The 18,496-nt window shown below is 46.6% G+C and overlaps 1 protein-coding gene across 5 annotated transcripts in view; it reads left to right on the forward strand.

Annotated features, from left to right (window-relative positions):
- Window positions 1–6,892, forward strand: part of SENP1 (SUMO specific peptidase 1) — a 29,994-nt gene extending 23,102 nt beyond the window's left edge. For 4 of the 5 annotated variants that reach the window (XM_039513876.1, XM_039513878.1, XM_039513877.1 and 1 more), the window contains 3 exons: window positions 4,884–4,968; window positions 5,704–5,799; window positions 6,580–6,892. In XM_039513876.1, coding sequence (XP_039369810.1) covers window positions 4,884–4,968; window positions 5,704–5,799; window positions 6,580–6,642 — 244 coding nt within the window. In that variant the 3' untranslated portion in view covers window positions 6,643–6,892. Of the gene's footprint in view, window positions 1–4,883; window positions 4,969–5,703; window positions 5,800–6,579 lie in introns of those variants that run through there. The other variant, XR_005591172.1, reaches the window with a different exon arrangement.
- Window positions 6,893–18,496: the final 11,604 nt, after the last annotated feature.

The raw sequence follows: 18,496 nt of genomic DNA on the forward strand, positions 1-18,496 counted from the left end.
ATATGGTTTGCAATGACTCTAGATCTAAATTTCTAGATTACGTGAGCCGCTGAATCTAGTTCTTCACTAGAGCTCATATGCTGTGTTTATACCTTTGCTGCATTTCCTTTACCTGCTACACCTTGATCCTGCTCTTGGCTCCCCAGGCCTGCCCAGAGACTCGTGGTTCACCCACGTAGATCCAGTTGCAGAACTGAGGTCTCATTCTGAAATCCATTCCAGTTGATCTCGCATGGTGCATTCTCTATAAATCTGATATTTATTGTTCTGAGTGGTATTCTCTTTAGAGTGTGTGCAGGTCAGCATTCTCTGTGGTTATGCCATTATTTTACTAGGGATTGAACTTAGATGTGGAGACTGGTATGATTTCTTCTTTTAAAAAAAAAAAAATCCTGAAAGTGCTTGTGTAGTGCAGTGAAAGATACAAAGCACCAAAGAATAAGAGACAGGGACAAGTTCTTGTTTTCCCTAGATCCTGACATTTTCCCCCCAGCACCATAGGATTGGGCTGCACCTATCTGCCAGTATATACTGTGGGAAGCTCGGACTTCTGCACGGGGGCTCTGCCGCACCTCCAGACATTCTCTCACAAGATTCTCTTCCTCAGGCCGGCTGTACAGGGTGGGGGCTCAGCTCTCCCTGCTTCCTGTTTACAGACCTTTTTTTTGAGAGTTTAGGGCTAGTTGTGAGCAATTTGCCTGTCCCCGCCCATTCAACCTCTTTCCTTGTCTGGGGCCAAAACTTGGAGATTTAAAAAAAATCTCCAGTAAGAGAAGGCTCTTCTCCAGAACCGCACCACCTTGCAACCTCCTCTCATGTATTTGACACCATCCTTTCCTCACAGCCTGGCTGAGTCAGCCAGCTGGAATAAGTGAAGGGTGAGGAGACCCCTACTTAGAAGCCATTGTCCTTGCTTAGCCAAGTGAACGGGCTTGGAGTCTAGATAGATTATTGAGGCTTCTCCATCTCCCCGCCCCATGCCAGCAGACACTGGTAGAAAATATATTGCTCGGAACAATCTAATTCCAGCTGATATCCAGGGAGCTAGACTGCCCCCACCAGACCCTGTTTGCATCCAGACTGCCTTTTCTCCAAGGAAACAGACCAGCGATCACCAGGAATGGACACGTCGGTGAAGGAAGGATGGATTAGCTCCCAGTCCTCATTCAGGGCTGTTCCAAGTTATCTACCTGCTGTCAGCTTAGCTACTCCGCTTTTATATTCAGTGCCCATCTTGTGTAGATTGTTCTGATAGAAGCTTAAGTGACTTTCTGCCCGTGACAGAATTTGCCATCATTTCAGCATGTAGATTCCAGTTTCTTGTAACTCCTTGAAGAAATACTTCTGGCACAGCGGTCATGTTTTGGGACTGCCCCGGGTCTTGTTCTTTCCACAGATGATCCTGGAAATCGGGGATAGACAACCTGACTGTTCTTATCTCTAGGAAGCTGATGCCCTGGAGTCTCTCTGACCTTGACTACATTCACCATGGATGGAAGAGCCCCATCTATGCTGCTTGTCTTGAGGCTGATGTCCATTGGCAGGATTTTCCAATGGGGTTTGCAAAGGAAGAATTCTGCTATCTGCTTTCCTTTTCCCTCCAGCCAGGGGACAGAATTACTGGCTGGCTTCCTCACCTTCCTTTATGTTGAGACTGTTTCCAGGCATCTAAGAGGAATCCTTGAAACTCTCTTAGGTGCAGCCTTGCCCATGAGGTTATCTCTGTACAAGAGAGAAGGTATGGAGGGAGGGGTGTGTGTGTGTGTGTGTGTGTGAAGGTAAAACTGGATGGTGAAGCTCTGCTTCTCCACACCTGTAGGATTATGGGAAAATTCTCCTACTAGTGCCAAGATGGAATGATTGACCCCTGCTCTTATGGACTTCTTTATAGGGTGGCCTTGAGCTGGGCCTCAAGCATCCTACCATTGCACTTCGTGTCTTGCCATGTGTCATCAACTCTGGCTTAGGCAAGTCTGCACCGGATCACATTTCCTGGGGCTGGCACCTCTGTCCAAACTGACAACCAAGCCCATGTTTCTGGATGGGATCTTCCCACTGTGCTACTGGCTTCTGTGTCCCATCCATTCAAGCCCATGGTATTTAATCTCTTATTTCCTTTCTATGCTTCCTGATCAAAACCACCACGGCAAGAAGAATCCCTGAAATTTCTGCTTTGAGAAGACGCAAGCCCTATGGGACCTTCCAACGGGACAGCATTTTTCTTTAGAGTTCAGAGTCCTTTGTAACCAAGATTTAAGTCTGCATTCCCTACCTTACAGGAAACTAGTTGGTCTGTCCAAGGTAGCTGAAAGGGAAAGCCTGGCATGTGCTAGACTGCAGAAGAGCAGTACAAATTTAGCTTAGGAGAACCGAACAGCTGAGGGGAAATATCATTTGTTCATCACTGTGCAGCCTTAACACCTGGGCTTGGTGGAGCATCGGAATCCTCCCACGCCAGGCAGAGCTCTGCATTATCATGGCTTGCACAGCTTCTGATAAACCCATTCCAGAATGGATCGGAGCCCTGTCAACCCGCCCCAGCATCCTGAGCAGAAAGTGCCTTAGCTACTACTGAGGAGACCAACCTGCAAAGCTGGCCCCTGGTCATCCGTCAGCACCTGGTCATCCCCGGAGCAGTCCCAAAATACTAATCTTTAGGGAAGGGGGAAATTGCATTCTTTGAACATTCTTCTCTCTTCCCGCCCTGCCAGTGTTTCCATACCGCTAGTTGCGCTCCACTTGCTTGGGGCTGGGGATGAGATCAAGATCCAGAACCGAAAATCTGATTTCCCTTTTTAGGAGTGACCTCACCCCCAGTCCACCCAACCAAGATTAGTTCTTCAGGTGATTTTTGTGATGGCCTCTTTGGAGTCCATGCCTACAGCTTGCATAAGAGGTTTATAATAAATCTACTGATAAGACATTTCAGGTTTCAATGCAGTGTGGAAACACTTGCCTGGAGAGGGATTGTTTTGAGGTGTGGCCTTCAAAGAGAGGTCTGAGTTGTGTGAAGAGAGGCGCAGCCCAAATGTCTGACTGGGGCAGAGGTCCTTTCCAGAACAGAAATAACTAAGCAACAGATTTTCTGTTATTTCACTGGTACCACACTTGCCCTTTTCCAGTCCTCAGGCACCTGCCCTGATCTCAGTGATTGCTCAGAAGTGAGGGCCACCTTGTGAATAAATTCACGAGCCTATTCCTTGGTCACCCTAGGCTGCACTTCACCTGGGCTTGCTCTCTTGAATGGATTGTTTTCCTATTTTCCTTTACATTTTGTGTCATCAAGATAGAAGTCTTCAAGGAATTTCCCTGCAGTCAGATTGGCAGAGAACTGTGGGGGTTGCATACTTCAAAGCATGGGGCATGGTTTACATGAGATCCTCTGGGCATATCTCACCCAATCAGTTCTTGCCATTGCAGGGGTCTTGGGCATCGATGGCACCTCAGTCTCTCCTAGTCTCTGCATGTGGTACACAGCTTAGTCTCCTGAGGACTGAAATGCTTTGGTCTAACTAAAGACTTTGGGCTTAATGTAGGAGTATTTGGGTGAAAATGAATAGCCTGTGATATACCGAAGGTCAGGATAGTTGATCTGATGGTCCCCTTGGTCCTTAAACTCTGAAAATATTATTTCTCATGTTGTAGACAGATTTTATAGAGCAATTTTATAGCTTGGCCTCTCTGGACTTCTCTATAGGAGTTGTCCTGACTTAGTAATGCATCTACGTCGTTTCCAGTATTCCTTTCCTCCCAATGGATTTGTAAAAGCCCTGTCTGTTCCCCTTTGGCCAGCAGGTAGCTCATTCTGCTGCCCTGATTCCCCTGCTGCTTTAGCTAATATAGCTGATATATTCTTGTTGGATTCTCTCCTCTTTTTTTCTAGTGCAAATTCATTTTTTCCCTGCACGTCTTTGGAGTTACTTTGGCTACTTCTTGTTTTTTTGCATTCTCTCGATGGCTTTTGTGGTCTGATGCACCTTAATTTTGGTGTTTTTCAGATGTCCCATTTTCCCACTGTTGGACTGAGTGTGATTTGCTTAATTCCCAAAAGATGCTGCCTTGAAATCTAATATCCTTGCAACATTGCATTGCACGAAGCACCCCTGCCCCTCCCCTTCCCTCCCGGCATTACTATGTTGCATTCAAATAATTCATGGCCACTAGTTTTAAGCTTTCCTATTACACACACACACTCACTCACTCACTCTGTCGGTCCCTCCATATTGGTAAGAAGAAGATCAAACGTTGTATCAATGACAGAATGGAACCCTGGGTGAAGAGGTCTGGAAGAAACATTGCAGAGTTAGCAAGTTACGTAGTGTCCTTCAAAGTTTAGTGTCCAGGCTACTGTGTAACATCTACAGACATGCAACAAATTGCTGTTGTCCACATTCACTGAGGTTAGCAAATTAAAGTGGGAGGAGGAGATGATGAATGAAGACAGCAAAATGTGAGAGGCAACAATCTACAGGAAGCTCTAGATACCGGAGAAGTGAATTCAGTCTCCAAACCTAAAGCTCATTTTGCAGGAGCCTTTCCAGCCAAGCCGGTGGCTATTTTGGCTCTTCCATATCATGAGTCACTCCTTGATTAATCAGGAGATTTCTGCTGACAGTTTTGTGGCTTTGACAGTGGATATTTTGGGGATGAGTTTCAGAGCTCTGCTCAGTCCTCCCTTAGATTGCCCAGAACTTTAAAATTCTGTGTTAAGAAGGCAAGAACTGCCAAGGGGGAGAGAAGAAAATATTAAGCTTCTGAAGCCCAGTTCTCAGAATTAATTGGAGATGGAAGTTTTAGGTTAACTGTGAATTAAAAACAATTGGTTTTTTGTTTGTTGGTTTTTCCCCTCTCTAAGCACATTCTCTGTCCCTTGTTTCCTGCAGGCAATACTTAAAACAGGAAAGTCTTGACAAAAAACGGAAAGAATTTGATGCTAACAACTGGTTATTGCTCAGCAAGAAGAGTCAGGTACGTTGGTCTCGTGCAGCTAGAGCCCATAGGAGGGGACCGAGAGAGCTGCACAAATTGTGTCGTGGCCTAATCATTCCCCATTGTTAATCTCTCACTATGACCTGATAGTCGTGCATGGGAAAGCTGCTTTTCTCCAAGATGAGTCAGCAGCAGCCCCAAGAGGGTTCGCTCTCCATGCATAGCGCTTCCATCCCACCAGGGAAGAAGGATGGTCGTGTGGTTAAGGCAGTGGAATGGGAGTTAGAAGGACCCAGGTTCTGTTCCTGGTTCTGCTACAGCCTTTTTATGTGGCCTAAAGCAAGTCACTGCTCTCTCTGCCTCCATTCCCCAGCTGTAAAATGAGGCTAATCCTCCCCGCTTCTCTACAGGGGTGTTGTCAAGACAAGTTCACGAATGACTGAGGTCCTCAGACCTTAGGGTGCCTAGATAGGCACGACTACCTGGAGTCCATGATGCACCATCAGTCTCCTCATTTCAGTTGCTTCCCAGCGTGGGTTGCTCCACACTTTATTTTTTTTTTAATCCCCATTTGCCCAGGCTACTGTTGGCCCATCTGTTTCAAAGCTTCGTTTTGCCCCAACTCCCTAAATCTCAAGAACATGGAGACACCCTGGGGTTTTCTTACCCGCTTCATTGCTTGTGGCCCTTTATCTGTGGGGCATTTGCTAAAGTTAAGGGGAGTTTTGGTCTCATCGAAATCTAGAGGCTCAGGGCTTGTTTTTATTGTTAAAGGAAATCCCTCAACAAATGAATGGCAGCGACTGTGGAATGTTTGCCTGCAAATATGCCGACTGCATTACCAAAGACAGACCGATCAATTTCACCCAGGTAAGCTGGACACTGACATGGTGGTGTACGTGGCGGGACTAACGCAGGGTCCCATTGGCAGCGGGTTGGCTCACACGGAACGATAGTAGGATGGTCAATAACAATGTTGCCAATAGACACAAAATGTCTTTATTTTCCGGATCTTCTGCTTCTTTCTCAGTTGTCCACGGCTTCTAATCATTTTCCACACTTAGCACAATCATTCATTAGGTCCCTTAACACCCCAGGATCCGTAGGACTGGATGACACATTTGTTTATCTTCAGATTTTGTTTTCCCCTTCATCAGTATCTATTTTAGAGGGTCCCCCTTGCTCCCTATTTGTTGCTAGCTGTGCTGTTCTCTTTACAAAGCTCACTCTTGTGCAAAGGGCAAGGTGTGCATCACTGAAGTCCTCAGAGTAGCCCTTACTGGGACTCCAGTGGCACAGAGGATTTCTACTGGCCATACAAATTTGTGCCACCAAAAGCACCCCCATCCCCTCCCAGTGTAAACTCTCTTTTGTACCTTTTAAGTGGTTAATAGTAGATTGGCTTGAAAAGAACATAACGATCACGGTTTCATCTCTGCTCACATGCAGAGATTTTCACAGTAGCTTAAAGGAGTTAGGTGCTCACATCCCACTGAATTTCAATTCAGGCACTTGGTTCCATTTCACGGGGAACAGGCACATCTGTAATTAATGCGCACTCTGTGGCGATCGGGCGTAGAAACCATCTATTAGGAAAAGGGACGTTAATGTGTGTGTGTTTTTTCTCTCTCTCTCTCCATTCCCCCCAAGCAACACATGCCCTACTTCCGCAAGCGGATGGCCTGGGAGATCCTCCATCGCAAGCTGTTATGATGACACTGTGCCAAAAGCTGGATCCTTGAGAGAGTCTGTCAAAAGCGTCCAGACTCGCCCCTCTCAGCAATCAGCAACCTCCACTCCAACAGACATGGGACTTGCACTGGTTTCCAATCAAAGAAATCTTAAATGACTCAATAAGAGTTTTTATGAACTCCGCTCATGGACCAGTGCATGATGGGAACTGTCAGAAGCACACTCGCCTTTTTTCTTGGGGTTTTTTTTTGTATTTTGAAACCTATTTTTACAAACAACTTTGGACACTCAAGGAATTTATTTTCTGCTTCTAGAAACTCTCGCTGTCCGTTTCACAGGGCTGATTGCTCTACACTTACAGGTGTCTAGATTTCAGGGAAGGGGAAGGCAATGGCATGGGTTTCAGCATTCCCACTGTGAGCAGAAGAACTTAACTCTTAAGCTTCTTGGTGGGTGAGGGTGGGATTTTATGGAATGGGAATACTTGGGGATGGAAGCTTTGTGGGCTGACGTTAGAAGAAACCCTGTTAGATACCAGCACATAGGAAACCGCGGCTCTGTTGATTGCCGGCAAATAGATATGCTTGCAGCTGGTAGGAACTGGACAGAAAAACGTAAGCCCTTTGGGTTGATGGTCAGAAATAGTGATTCTAACAAGGACTCATTGGTTCTTTGTATCTGTCCTGCTAGCGACTCCCATATGAACTCTGCTCTCTTTCAAAGCCAGCATTTTTTCCTGCCAATGGCAAGCTTGGCCTCCTGTCCCCTGAAATCAGCGCCTACCTATCAATCGCGCCTGTGGTGTCTGAGACAGAATAGGATATGGCGTTTGCTTCTTGTAGAGCTGACAGGAAAATGACAAGATAGTTTCTTTTGCGAGCACATTTTTAAGCAGCCAGGAGTCAGATGATCCATGGGGATGGATTTGTTTGGCTCAGGTGCCGCTTCTGCAGCATCATTTTTCTGACCAAGGAAAACAAGTCTCCCGTTTTTTAACATATGTTGTTTATGGAATTCAGGTACAAATACAACTTCTTGTAGGTTAGTATAAACGTATTGATTATGATTGTTTCTTATATTTATATATTACAAGTGTTTCCCAGAGCAACAAAGAACAAACAATTTAATATGTATCTTGTTCTGCAGCTGTTTTCCTGCTTCCTTGACTTTTAAAGTCCTACCAAGAGACCATGGGTTTGATTCTCGCCAGTCACCTTCATTCATGGGCATGCATTTACAGCTGAGCAGCGTGGGTGCGAAACACCCCCTTATCTGCATTCTCCCCTCGCTGCTTGGTAACATTTTGCCTAGGTATAAATGATGACACAAGGTGCAACGCTGTGGTGTGTTATCCAGGCTCTTGATTGAGGTTAAAACGTGCTTCCAGAGGCATCTTTTTTAGGTACATTCAGGTTGAGATTGTCAAAGGAACCTAAGGGAATTAGGCACCAAAATCCCATTGATGTTCAGTGGGGAATTAGAAATAAAATTTTTTAGAAGCACTTAAGCCTGTTGAAAGTCAATGGGATTTGGGCATTTAGGTATTTCTGAAAACTTTCCCCTGGGTGTTTGACTCCCTTACTATCATTTGAAAATCTCAGCCTTTGTTTTTGCTGATGCATTCAGACAGCTGTCTAATTTATTTTGAAGCCTGGTGGTGGGTTTTTTGTTTTTTTTTGGGGGGGGTGGTGGTGGTGTCAGGGAGTGGGGGTGGGTGGTGGGTGGGGGTTGACTACAGTTTCCCAAACCACCAACCCTAGTTTCTCTCTCCAACGTATGTACCTTTTTAATGATCAAGTAAAGAATTCAATAATGTGCTTTTGTATTTTGTCTCCGAATAGGGAATATTTTATACCTTTTTTTCCTGTACCTGTATAAGCAGTAGTTTTGTACAAAATTTGCCCCGACTAGGTTGTGTTCTTCATAGACTGGTTTGTAACTTCCTTTGTCTGTGTGTGTTTTATACCAAGCTCATTTAGTACCTTTTTTAAATCTTGGACGGCAAGTAAAGATCTGAAAACGGAAACTGTATTTTTTGTAAAGTTTCGCTGTTAAATAAAACGGTCTGTGAAACTGTCTGTCCTAATAACCAAGGGACTCCAACGTTTTTTCTCTAACAAACTGTTCATATGTATGGATGGCAAATCGACTTAATACATTTTTTTTTGTATTTTGAAATAAATATCCCTTTCAATAAGCTGTCTACACTGACTAGTTTTAGTTTTTCCCCACAGCTTTCTTCACCCGGGGCCCTAAGAGGAAAGACGCATTTCATGATAAAATATGCTTTTGGAGGATTCCCAGCTTCCGGCTTGAAGGTTCTTTCCTTTTCAGACATTTTAAATGATTGGCTCTGGTTCAGCTGGTTTCTATGAACTATCTGTGGACTTGCTTCCATCTGGGGCACATCCCCATTATTATGGTATCATGTAAACGCTGCCGTTTTGCCTCTGGCACACCACCTGTGTGAGTTGTACTTTAAGATGCTTTGGGCCTGATTCTCAGTAACCTCATTCCTGCATTTAAGCCACCCAGTCCAGAGACTATGAAGGTTCCTGCCTTGTGTGCACCCACCTTCCTTCCCAGTGTAACTTAGAGCAGCCTCCAGGTTGCTCTAATTTAACTTTGGCTTCCCATGGTCCCTTGGAAGCAGAGGAAAAGCTGTAGTGCACTCTGGTTATCCCCCCTTCCAGGGGTTGGGAGCAAGGCCCATCTTACACCAGTTCTGCATTAGCGGGGGAGGACCATACATAGGTTATAGTCTTAAAGGCCATTTCTACCCACCTTTAAAGCCCCGTTAAGGCCTCTTTAATCTGATCTTGCAGTATAATGTAACAATCAGGTGTCTTGACAGGGGCGTAGGGTGGAGACCTAAACAGCTGACACCAAGTAATGTCATTAACTCCTGCGTCAGTAAATCCAGGAGAGAAAGAGAGAGAAGGGTGGTTTATTCTTTGGAATTCTAGTTGGATTTTAATCCCTTGAGACCTTGTATATGTACGTGCCCTTTACTTCCTAGACATGTGGATCTGGCACCAAAGCAACTGTGCTTTTAGCTGACAGAAACAGTACAGATGGGCTCCCGCTCCTGGTGGCTCTCACCCGGCTTCTGCAAAGACATCTGCACCTGACGACACGACACTGACTTCCCTGGAGCTGCTTGTGGGGCGTGCGGGTAAGCGGTTGTAGAAGTCTGCTGGGTGATCATACCTAACCATCCAAACTGCTGCAGTGTCAGCAGGTTTAACCTGGTGCATGTATTACACTGCTTTTAAGTGTCCCCTTCCCTCACAGGCACCATAGGGTGGCTTACAGTACCTCGAGACCCCCAGCAGGATCAGGGTCCCTGTCGCACTAGACGGTACCAATATATCGTAGTCCCTACTGCAAAGAATTTACAAACTGCATAGAGAAAAGATAGATGAAGGACCCCAGCCTACCACTGTGACCCCTGTCGTTTCCTTGCATTCCTCTGTCGGCTGGTCCGTATCCCTCTGTTGTCTCTCATCTTTAGATTGGAAGCTCCACAGACCATCTTTTTATTTTGTGTTTGTACAGCGCCTAGCATAATGGGATCCTGGCCTGTGACTAGGGCTCTTAGGTGCTACTGCCATACAAACAAACAATCTGGGTTTTCCAAGGTCCTGGCCAGTGCCCTAACCATTGAACTCTGTGCGTCCTCATTTCTTATAGCCCTTGTAAACCCCACCAGGAATCCCAGCCTGGCTTACGGTGCTAATTCCCAATGGCGGGTGGGAACGAAAGTGCCGCATAGCAATTCTTAGCACAACTTTTAAACAGCTGGACTGTCCCAGAAAAAAAATCAGCTGATAACGATGCATCAGTCACTTAAGGTACTTAAGTAACTTTTTTTAAAAAGGTAAAGAGAAGGTTACTTCAAAACAAGTCTCTGACAATCTGGAAATGGAGTCACAGAGCTACCCGGTCATCCTGCCTGACCTCTACAGGACAGGCCCCCACCAGCACCCGCACACTAAACCCAGCCACTGAAAATTAGACTAAAGTATTACAGCACCCAGGAGACTAGACCATTATGGGCAGAGACTAGGGCGATTGAGGTGCACCGGTACCCAAGCCCCTGCAATGGCAGGGAAAGAATTAAGTGAGAGACACCCAGATAATCCTGGCACGTGACCCACACCTGCATGCTGCAGAGGAAGGTGAAAACCCCACAAGGGCACTGCCAATCTGATCTGGGGAAAACTCCTTCCCGACCTCATCTGGTGACGAATTAGACCCTGAGCGCATGAGCAAAAACCAGCCAGCCGCACAGCTGACAGAGGGAATGCTCGGTGCCACCTCAGAGTCCTGCCTGCATCCCCTCGTCCAAGAGGGATAGCTCAGTGGTTTGAGCATTGGCCTATTAAACCCAGGGTTGTGAGTTCAGTTCTTGAGGGGGCTACTTAGGGATATGGGACAAAAATCTGTCTGGGGATTGGTTCTGCTTTAAGCAGGGGGTTGGACTAGATGACCTCCTGAGGTCCCTTCCAACCCTGAGATTCTATGATTGTATGAGATGTCCTAGCTCCAGCTGTGGCCATCCTGGTTTCAGAGGAAGGAGTTAAACAAAGCCATCACCCAGAATGTACTGAGGTAGGGTTGGGGAAATCCCTTCCTGACCCAGGCGGTCAGCTGAAACCCTGAAGCATGAGCGAACAAACAAACGTGGGCCCATGCCCACTCTAGCCCTGCATATCCCACATCCGTATGCAAAATAAGAGCAGATCCCCCGCCCCACAGTAGAATGTCAAAGTGATGTACTGGCTTCCGACTTGCAGAGGAGACCTCTCCCTGGCCTTTACGTTGCTCCTTGTTTAAACAAACACGAGAGGCGCTGTGATAAGTTGTGCCTTGTGGTGCTTCCTTTGTGGGTTTGTGAGCTGGACCCTTTAAAAAGGTAAGTATGTTGGTGACTATCGACACCAAACAAGCAAAGGGGTTGTGTGCGCGCGTGTTCTGGGGCCTAACAAATTCCCCTACAAAAGACGCATTAAGGTGCAGTTGAGAGCACATATTGGTAATTTAAGGTCAAATACATTACAGGGCTATGGTGATTCTTCCTCAGATCAAGGACACTCTGGTTTAAGGTTAAACCTAAACGAAATCCAGGTGTGGAAATGCAGTGAGAGCGCTCAGCCGGCTTTAACTCTGCCCCATAATAGCCCCAGCCACTAATCACACACTTCAGCTACTTTTGTGTTTGTGGCTCGGGTTTAGATGGTATTGTTTCCCTCTTGTCTCTGCCTCTTAGTGCCACTAGGGGGCAGTGCTAAGGTCATGTGAGCGCACGCTGCATTTTCATGGTCTGCTTTCTCCAATTCTCAGGCAGCCTTGTTCGATGGCTGCAGCACTGGACTAGGATTTAGGAGACCTGGGTTGAATTCCTGCCTCTGCTCCAGGACCATGGGCAAGTCACTTCAGCCCAGATCCTCCAGGGTACTTAGGAGCTGAAATCGGGGAATTAAGCACCTAAATACCACTGAGGATCAGGCTTCCCTGTGTTTCTCCTCCCACCCTTCTCCCTGTCTTGCCTATCTAGGCTGTAAGCTCTTTGGGGCAAGGACTGTCTCTCACTTCGTAGCATGATGGTGCCTCTGATCCCAGGTAGGGCCAGAATGACTATTAGTCATGGATAGATTTGGCCTCCCCAAAGCCTGGGTCTGAAAGAGCCTCTTCCAGGGTGTTGCTAACAAAACAAATAAGAGTCTATTTTATTTTCATTGGCTCGTGGGCTCCTAACAACCAATAGCAAACTGACGTGGCAAAGGCCGCTTGTGCCTTTTTTTTTGCACGCTTGCAAAGATTCGCTTGTAACCTAAAGAAGCTCCATCCAGATACCGGCATGCAGGCTGGCATCTCTCCGTGCCCATGAAATATGCATTCAGCTTTTCTTCCTACCCACCCTCCTGCCTTATGAACAGAATAAATCATGTCACCCAGCCTGCCTGCCCATCCCTGTCTGGGCTTTTTCAGGTCATGTTGACTTTTGCTCCTTCCTGCATCCTTATTTCTAGACATGAGTGAAATTTTACCCAGTGTTTCCAACAGGCCAGTTATTTGCATCTTTTAAACTCTGTACAAACACACACACGCAAGCAGCGTCTGTAAATACCTATTGAGCTGCCTCCCAGCTGAAGGCACAATGTTCCATTCATCTCTTTCTGCTGCTGCCATTTGCAATAGTTTGGTCCCAGAAGCAGGGGACTGTATCTTCCATGGTTCATATATTTGAAATGAATTTAGGCACCTCCAGGGGCACAAATAGGGTGACTTATATGTCAATAGTCCCCAGATCTACAGAGGCTGTGATCTGTTCCAGCTACTAGCTGTAGGTACTTTTTCTTCAGCTCAACCTACTGGAGTTCACAATTTTTAGGTCCTTGGTTCAATCCCCAGTGTCGGCCATCAGATAAGCAGAGACTTATTCAAAATGTGAACTGTTGTGCATCTCAGATACTCAGGATGAGGTTCCTATGTCACTCCCTGGCCATTGCATGTTCACAGCAGAGCTGAGCAAATAACTGATCTGTCTGTCTGGTGACAGGTCCAAAAACGAAGTCAATAAATCAAATCAGTTCACGCTGAACCAGATCTGAATTGGTTCATCATTTTCAGTGACTCGGAAGAAGCTTGTGTTTGTTCTAGGAGAGGGGGTTGAACAGGGGTCCTCTGTAGGGTTTGTGAGGCCCTAACCTCTGGCCTAAAAGTTATAAGGCAGCAGTGGGTCTGGGGGCAGCACCATCTCTTCCTCCCCCAGCCATTTTGTGACTGGCCAAAACGATTCATGTCACCTTTGTGGATAGTTCCGGGTCCACCAGAAGAGCATTGTTTTAATCGAAGAAACGATTCCTCTAGAAAGTTTTGCCCAGTTGGTAGCTGAGCGGTTACGGGGGCTTGACCACAATCCTGACGCTTGTGGGTTTGAGTCTCGCTTGATCTCACGCTGAAGGGTCACCTCCGGTTTACCCAGCTACCAAATGGGTCCCTGACCCCAGTCAAAGGTGGTGGGACATGCTGCCCGGTCCATCTCTCCCTTGTGTGCTGCTGGACGTGAAACTGACATGCCTTTTCCATGTCAGTCCAGTGAGCCATTGGCTTGGGGGGGAACTTTGACTAGTCATCAGTTCTTGATGCGTTGAGAACAAGTCTGTTATTGGTGTGTCAGTGCTGGGGCTTAGTCTGTTAGCACAAGGTGTAGTGGCTGAGATGTTTAGCTCAGCAAGCTCCCCTGGCATTGGCTCTGTCATTGCTGGCTGGTGGAGGCTCACACTGCAATAAAAATAAAAGCAGCTGCAGGTCCATTAAGAGAGAGCCCTCGTTAGGGTGGTGCAATTCACCACAGGGGGGCAAAATTGACAGGTTAGAAACTGGGAGGCCTTTGATTGTGTGGCCTACAGGAAGGCCGGGTGGCCCTGGAAGGACTTCTGGTAGTGTCGTCGGAGACTGACCCGTGCAGCAGAGTCTTCCATCGACCCCAGGAATGCCAACCTTAAGTGTTCAAAAATGACCAGCCACAAGCGATCAGGCCGCCCCCATCAATCATGAGACCAGCTTAACAATCGTGAGATCTTAAAATGACTAAAGAGCTTTTTTTTATGGTGCCTTCTGGGTTTTGAAGTGGAAGTCTTCACATTTTCTAGCTCCTCTCTGCGACCGGAAAGGCTAGATGCTCTTATAGTTTGATAAGTAAGCCGATAGTCTGAGGTCATCCCGTGACTCCAGGAGCTGGGGCTTTAAGAAAAACACCGAGCATCACATGATTAAAATCACTAGAGTTGGAAGCACTGCAACGTTCTTCTGTTTCATTAAAAAAGTTAGCTTGAAAAATGACAAAATAAGAACCTGCAGTTGGCCGGTTAGATCTGGGTCTCTGGAGGAATTTATTTGTATAACTGTTTATTTAAACTGTGGCAAGAAGTGCCTTGGGCAAAAGACAGACACACCTTTTCATGGAATGTGTGTATGAATTGAAACTAAATAATGAGACTGAGTGACCAGCCATGTCAAAGGTGCATTTCAGTTTTAATGAGCCCTACCAAGGTATTGGCCATATTAGGAAATTTTACCATAGTTATAGACTTTAAGGCCAGACCATGTTTAAATGCAATTTTTAACAACCAAGTTGCTTAACACAGTGCTACCAGAGGCCTCAGAGCAGGTCACTTGCAAACCCAGGAACAGAACCCAGATCAGAGCAGAGCTGGATGAAATGCTTCAGGCGCAACTTTTTTTCATGGAAAAATGCAGATTTGGGTTGACAAACCTTTAGCAAATTCATGTGAAATTGGCCAAATTATTTCATTCAAAACCAACCAACTGAAAACAAAAAAAAGTCAAAACGTTTAGTGTGGACGTTTTCAAAACAAAATGGTTTGACTTTTTGCTTTGAAATGCATTGGTGTTCTGAAGTTTACTTCCATGTTATTTTTTTTAAAAGGTTAACCAAAAAACAAACAAACACCCTCAAATAACGAAATGAAACATTTTGCTTGGGGTCAAACTCAACATTTCATTTGACCTGAAACAAACTTTTTCAGTTCACCAAAAAAGATTCATTTCAGGTTGACCGGAAATGATTTTTTTCCCCTCAATTTTTTCCATTTGGCGAATAAACCGAAAAACTGGTTATTCCTACAGCTGTCCCAGAGTCCAGTGCCCTATACATGTCCCCATATTGCTCATCGTAGCATCTCCTGTGTAGACCCTGGTACCACGAGGATTTCACCATACCAAGTTGACACGGTTACCTAAGGAGGTTGTGGAATCTCCACCATTAGAATGTTTTAAGAACAGGTTCGATACAGGCCTGTCAGGTCTGAGCTAGGGGGCTGAGCTAAATGATCTCTTGAGGTCCCTTCGCGTCTGTGATTGTGCACATGACTTGCTCTAATCTGCAGGGTCAGCACGGTGCTAGCTGTGCAGAAGAGGCGTTCAGGGGGCTGGATAGATGGGAGGTTAATGAGGGAGTGGCAGAGCCGACTGCTTGCTTAATCTGGGCCTCGCATCAATGTGCACTTGATGCATGAGGATCCTACCTCAGGGGGCCGAACTGAGCGATGCTGTGGCTGCCGTGGGCCAAGTCACAATGCCACTCGCTCGGATTTGGCCCAGCCACCTCTTCCCTCCCCATGATGGAGGGGTAGTGGGGCAAAATTGGAGGGGACCCTGATTTCCATACTGCACAGGGCCCCAAAATTCCTTAATCCGGCACTGATTGATGCTGCACCCAAGGAACACAGGACAGGACACCCAGGGAGAAATGCATTCTGTTCCCTGCAGACGGCTGTGCGAGACTCCATGGGATTCAAGTATTTCCCTAGCAAGTGGTTTCAGACAGCATCATTATTATGGCATTGAGACAGCATAATTTCTTCAGCACTGCCTTTGGCATTACTAGGCATCCCAACGTTTTCCAGAGAAAAATGATGGTGCTGCTGTTGTAGTTGTAAGTGGTAGTCAACTTTTGGCTGATACCCCACCCAGCGAGGTTGGTGCCCCATTTTGCTAGGTGCTGTACATTCACATAGAGAGAGGGGCAGTCCCTGCCCTGAGGAGCTGACAATTGAAGTAGGCAATGGAAATAATATCATCCCCTTTGCACATCTGGGGCTCTGAGCGATCAAATGACTTGCCCAAGATCTCACAGGAAATACCAGGGAGGGAGAGGAGTTATTTAAGTTAAGGATAAAAGTCAAGGATTGAGCTCACAACCCTGGGTTTAGCAGACCAATGCACAAACCACTCCACTATCCCTCCCTCAATAACCCATGATGGGACACTAGATGGGGAAGCCCCTGAGTTACCACAGAGATTTCTTTCCCCGGTGTCTGGCTGGTGGGTCTTGCCCGCATGCCCAGGGTCTAACTGATCACCAGATTTGGGGTTGGGAAGGAATATTCCCATGGGTCAGATTGGCAGAGATCCTGTGGGGTTTTTCGTCTTCCTCTGCAGCATGGGGCATGGGTCACCTGCAGGTTTAAACTAGTGGAAATGGTGGATTCTCTGTAACTTGAAGTCATTAAACCATGATTTGAGGACTTGAGTGACTCGGGCAAAGGTTAGGGGTCTATTACAGGAGTGGCCTGTGATGTGCAGGAGGTCAGACTTGATCATGATGGTCCCTTCTGGCCTTAAAGTCTATGAGTCTAATATTCTCCATGTCTGTCTGTCTGTCTAGCCTTTAATAAGATCACCCAGCACGAGGTACCTGAGCGTAATCACCATTACAGTAATACTGCAGCAGCGCCTGGAGGCCACCAATGAAAAATCAAGGGCCCACTGTGCTCCATGCTGTAGAGACACGCGAAGAACTATGGTTCATGGCCCAACGAGCTTGCAACCCAAGTCATGTGACCATTCAGAATTGGAACGGGAGAAGACGGTTCAGCACCATGGAAACAGTTGTATCTGGTCTGCAGGGCTAAAGCTTGGCCGGGGAGAAGGGTGGAACTCTCTGCCTCAGAAATAACCAGCTGACTCGGGACATTACACAAATGAGACGTGCCCAGAGAGAGTGAAAGCGGCTGAGGAAATGCAGCCTCCTGCATCCGCTAGGGAATCGAAAGGAATGCTAGGTGTGGTGCACTCGCTAGGCAGATCTACCCAGCAGCCTCTTGAAAAGCAGATCCTGGCCCATAAGCCAACAATCACATTCATGAGGCTGAACGTGAGTGAATAGCATAGTCTGGGCTGGCCTCTATAGAAAGTGGAGGAAGGAATCTCACACCTGGGTTCAAGACCCTGGGCTGCTATGGATTCCCTGGGTAAGTTACTTAGCCTCTCTGTGCCTCAGTTTCCCAGCTGTTCAATGGTGGTTCTGAGACTGAGAGGTGCTTGTGGGGGGAGGGGCAAGCACTTTAGCTAGACCTTCTTACAGATCTCTCCATTGGATACACTGGGCTGGCGCGCCGCTCACGGACACCAGTGCCGCTCAGGAGTCACGTCTTCAAAGGCAACGCGGGGTCAGTGAAAGCAGTTTGTTGATCTGTTCCGAGGCAGGATGGCGTGGAGCTGTGCCTTATGGAGTAGCTCAAGCCAAGCATGCTTCGTCCGCACGAAGTTAATTTCCTTTGCCATGCAGTGGGGCAAACGTTTCCCACCAATATTCCCCCCTCCCCATAAAAATGGCCCTTTTCTCTCAACAAAAGAAGTGTCCTGGGAAAATGTTCATGTCGTTTGGACTTTTTTTCACAGGTTGTCGATGAAAACCGAGCGCTTTTCAGCTGGGGCACAAAAAAAATGAAAATACGTCGGCATTGTTTTTTAATCAACCTAAACATTTCCACAAAGCCCCACCCCCGAACCCCTTCCCCATTTTCAATTCTTTGCAAATTTTCCCCAGAAATAACGTACCATTTTCTGACCAGCTCCTACTTTTCAAAAGGTGTTTTTGGGGGGCATGTTGAATTGAAATAGAACATACACATTTTTGGAAAAGTCCCTTCCCCTGATGGATTCTATAGGACCGGGAGATTCTCATTGCCCCTTCACTGAGAGCTGTATTTTTACTGACACAATGTCTCCTCAGAGCAATGCCCTTCAAGCTGGCACCTCCAGTTTCCAAAACAGGTTCCAGCTTTGCTACCTGTCTCCTGGAATAGCCAAATGGAGCCAATATTTACCTTGACCAGGTATAATCAAATACAGGGGCAGCTGGTTGCCAGGCCAGACTCAGGTCTCATTCCCAACAACCCCATGAACACGGCACCTTTATAAAGTGCTTCGAAGCCTGTGCCCGGTGGCGGATATTGGGTTGGAGGAGGGCAGCCAATCTTTTGGCTTCCTTCTCAATTTGCTGTGTAAATACAACATCTCCAGCTTTCTGTGGAGAAGTAGGACAGGAACAAACCTTTAT

This window comes from Mauremys reevesii, linkage group 25, assembly GCF_016161935.1.
Source record: "Mauremys reevesii isolate NIE-2019 linkage group 25, ASM1616193v1, whole genome shotgun sequence".
Taxonomy (NCBI): domain Eukaryota; kingdom Metazoa; phylum Chordata; order Testudines; family Geoemydidae; genus Mauremys; species Mauremys reevesii.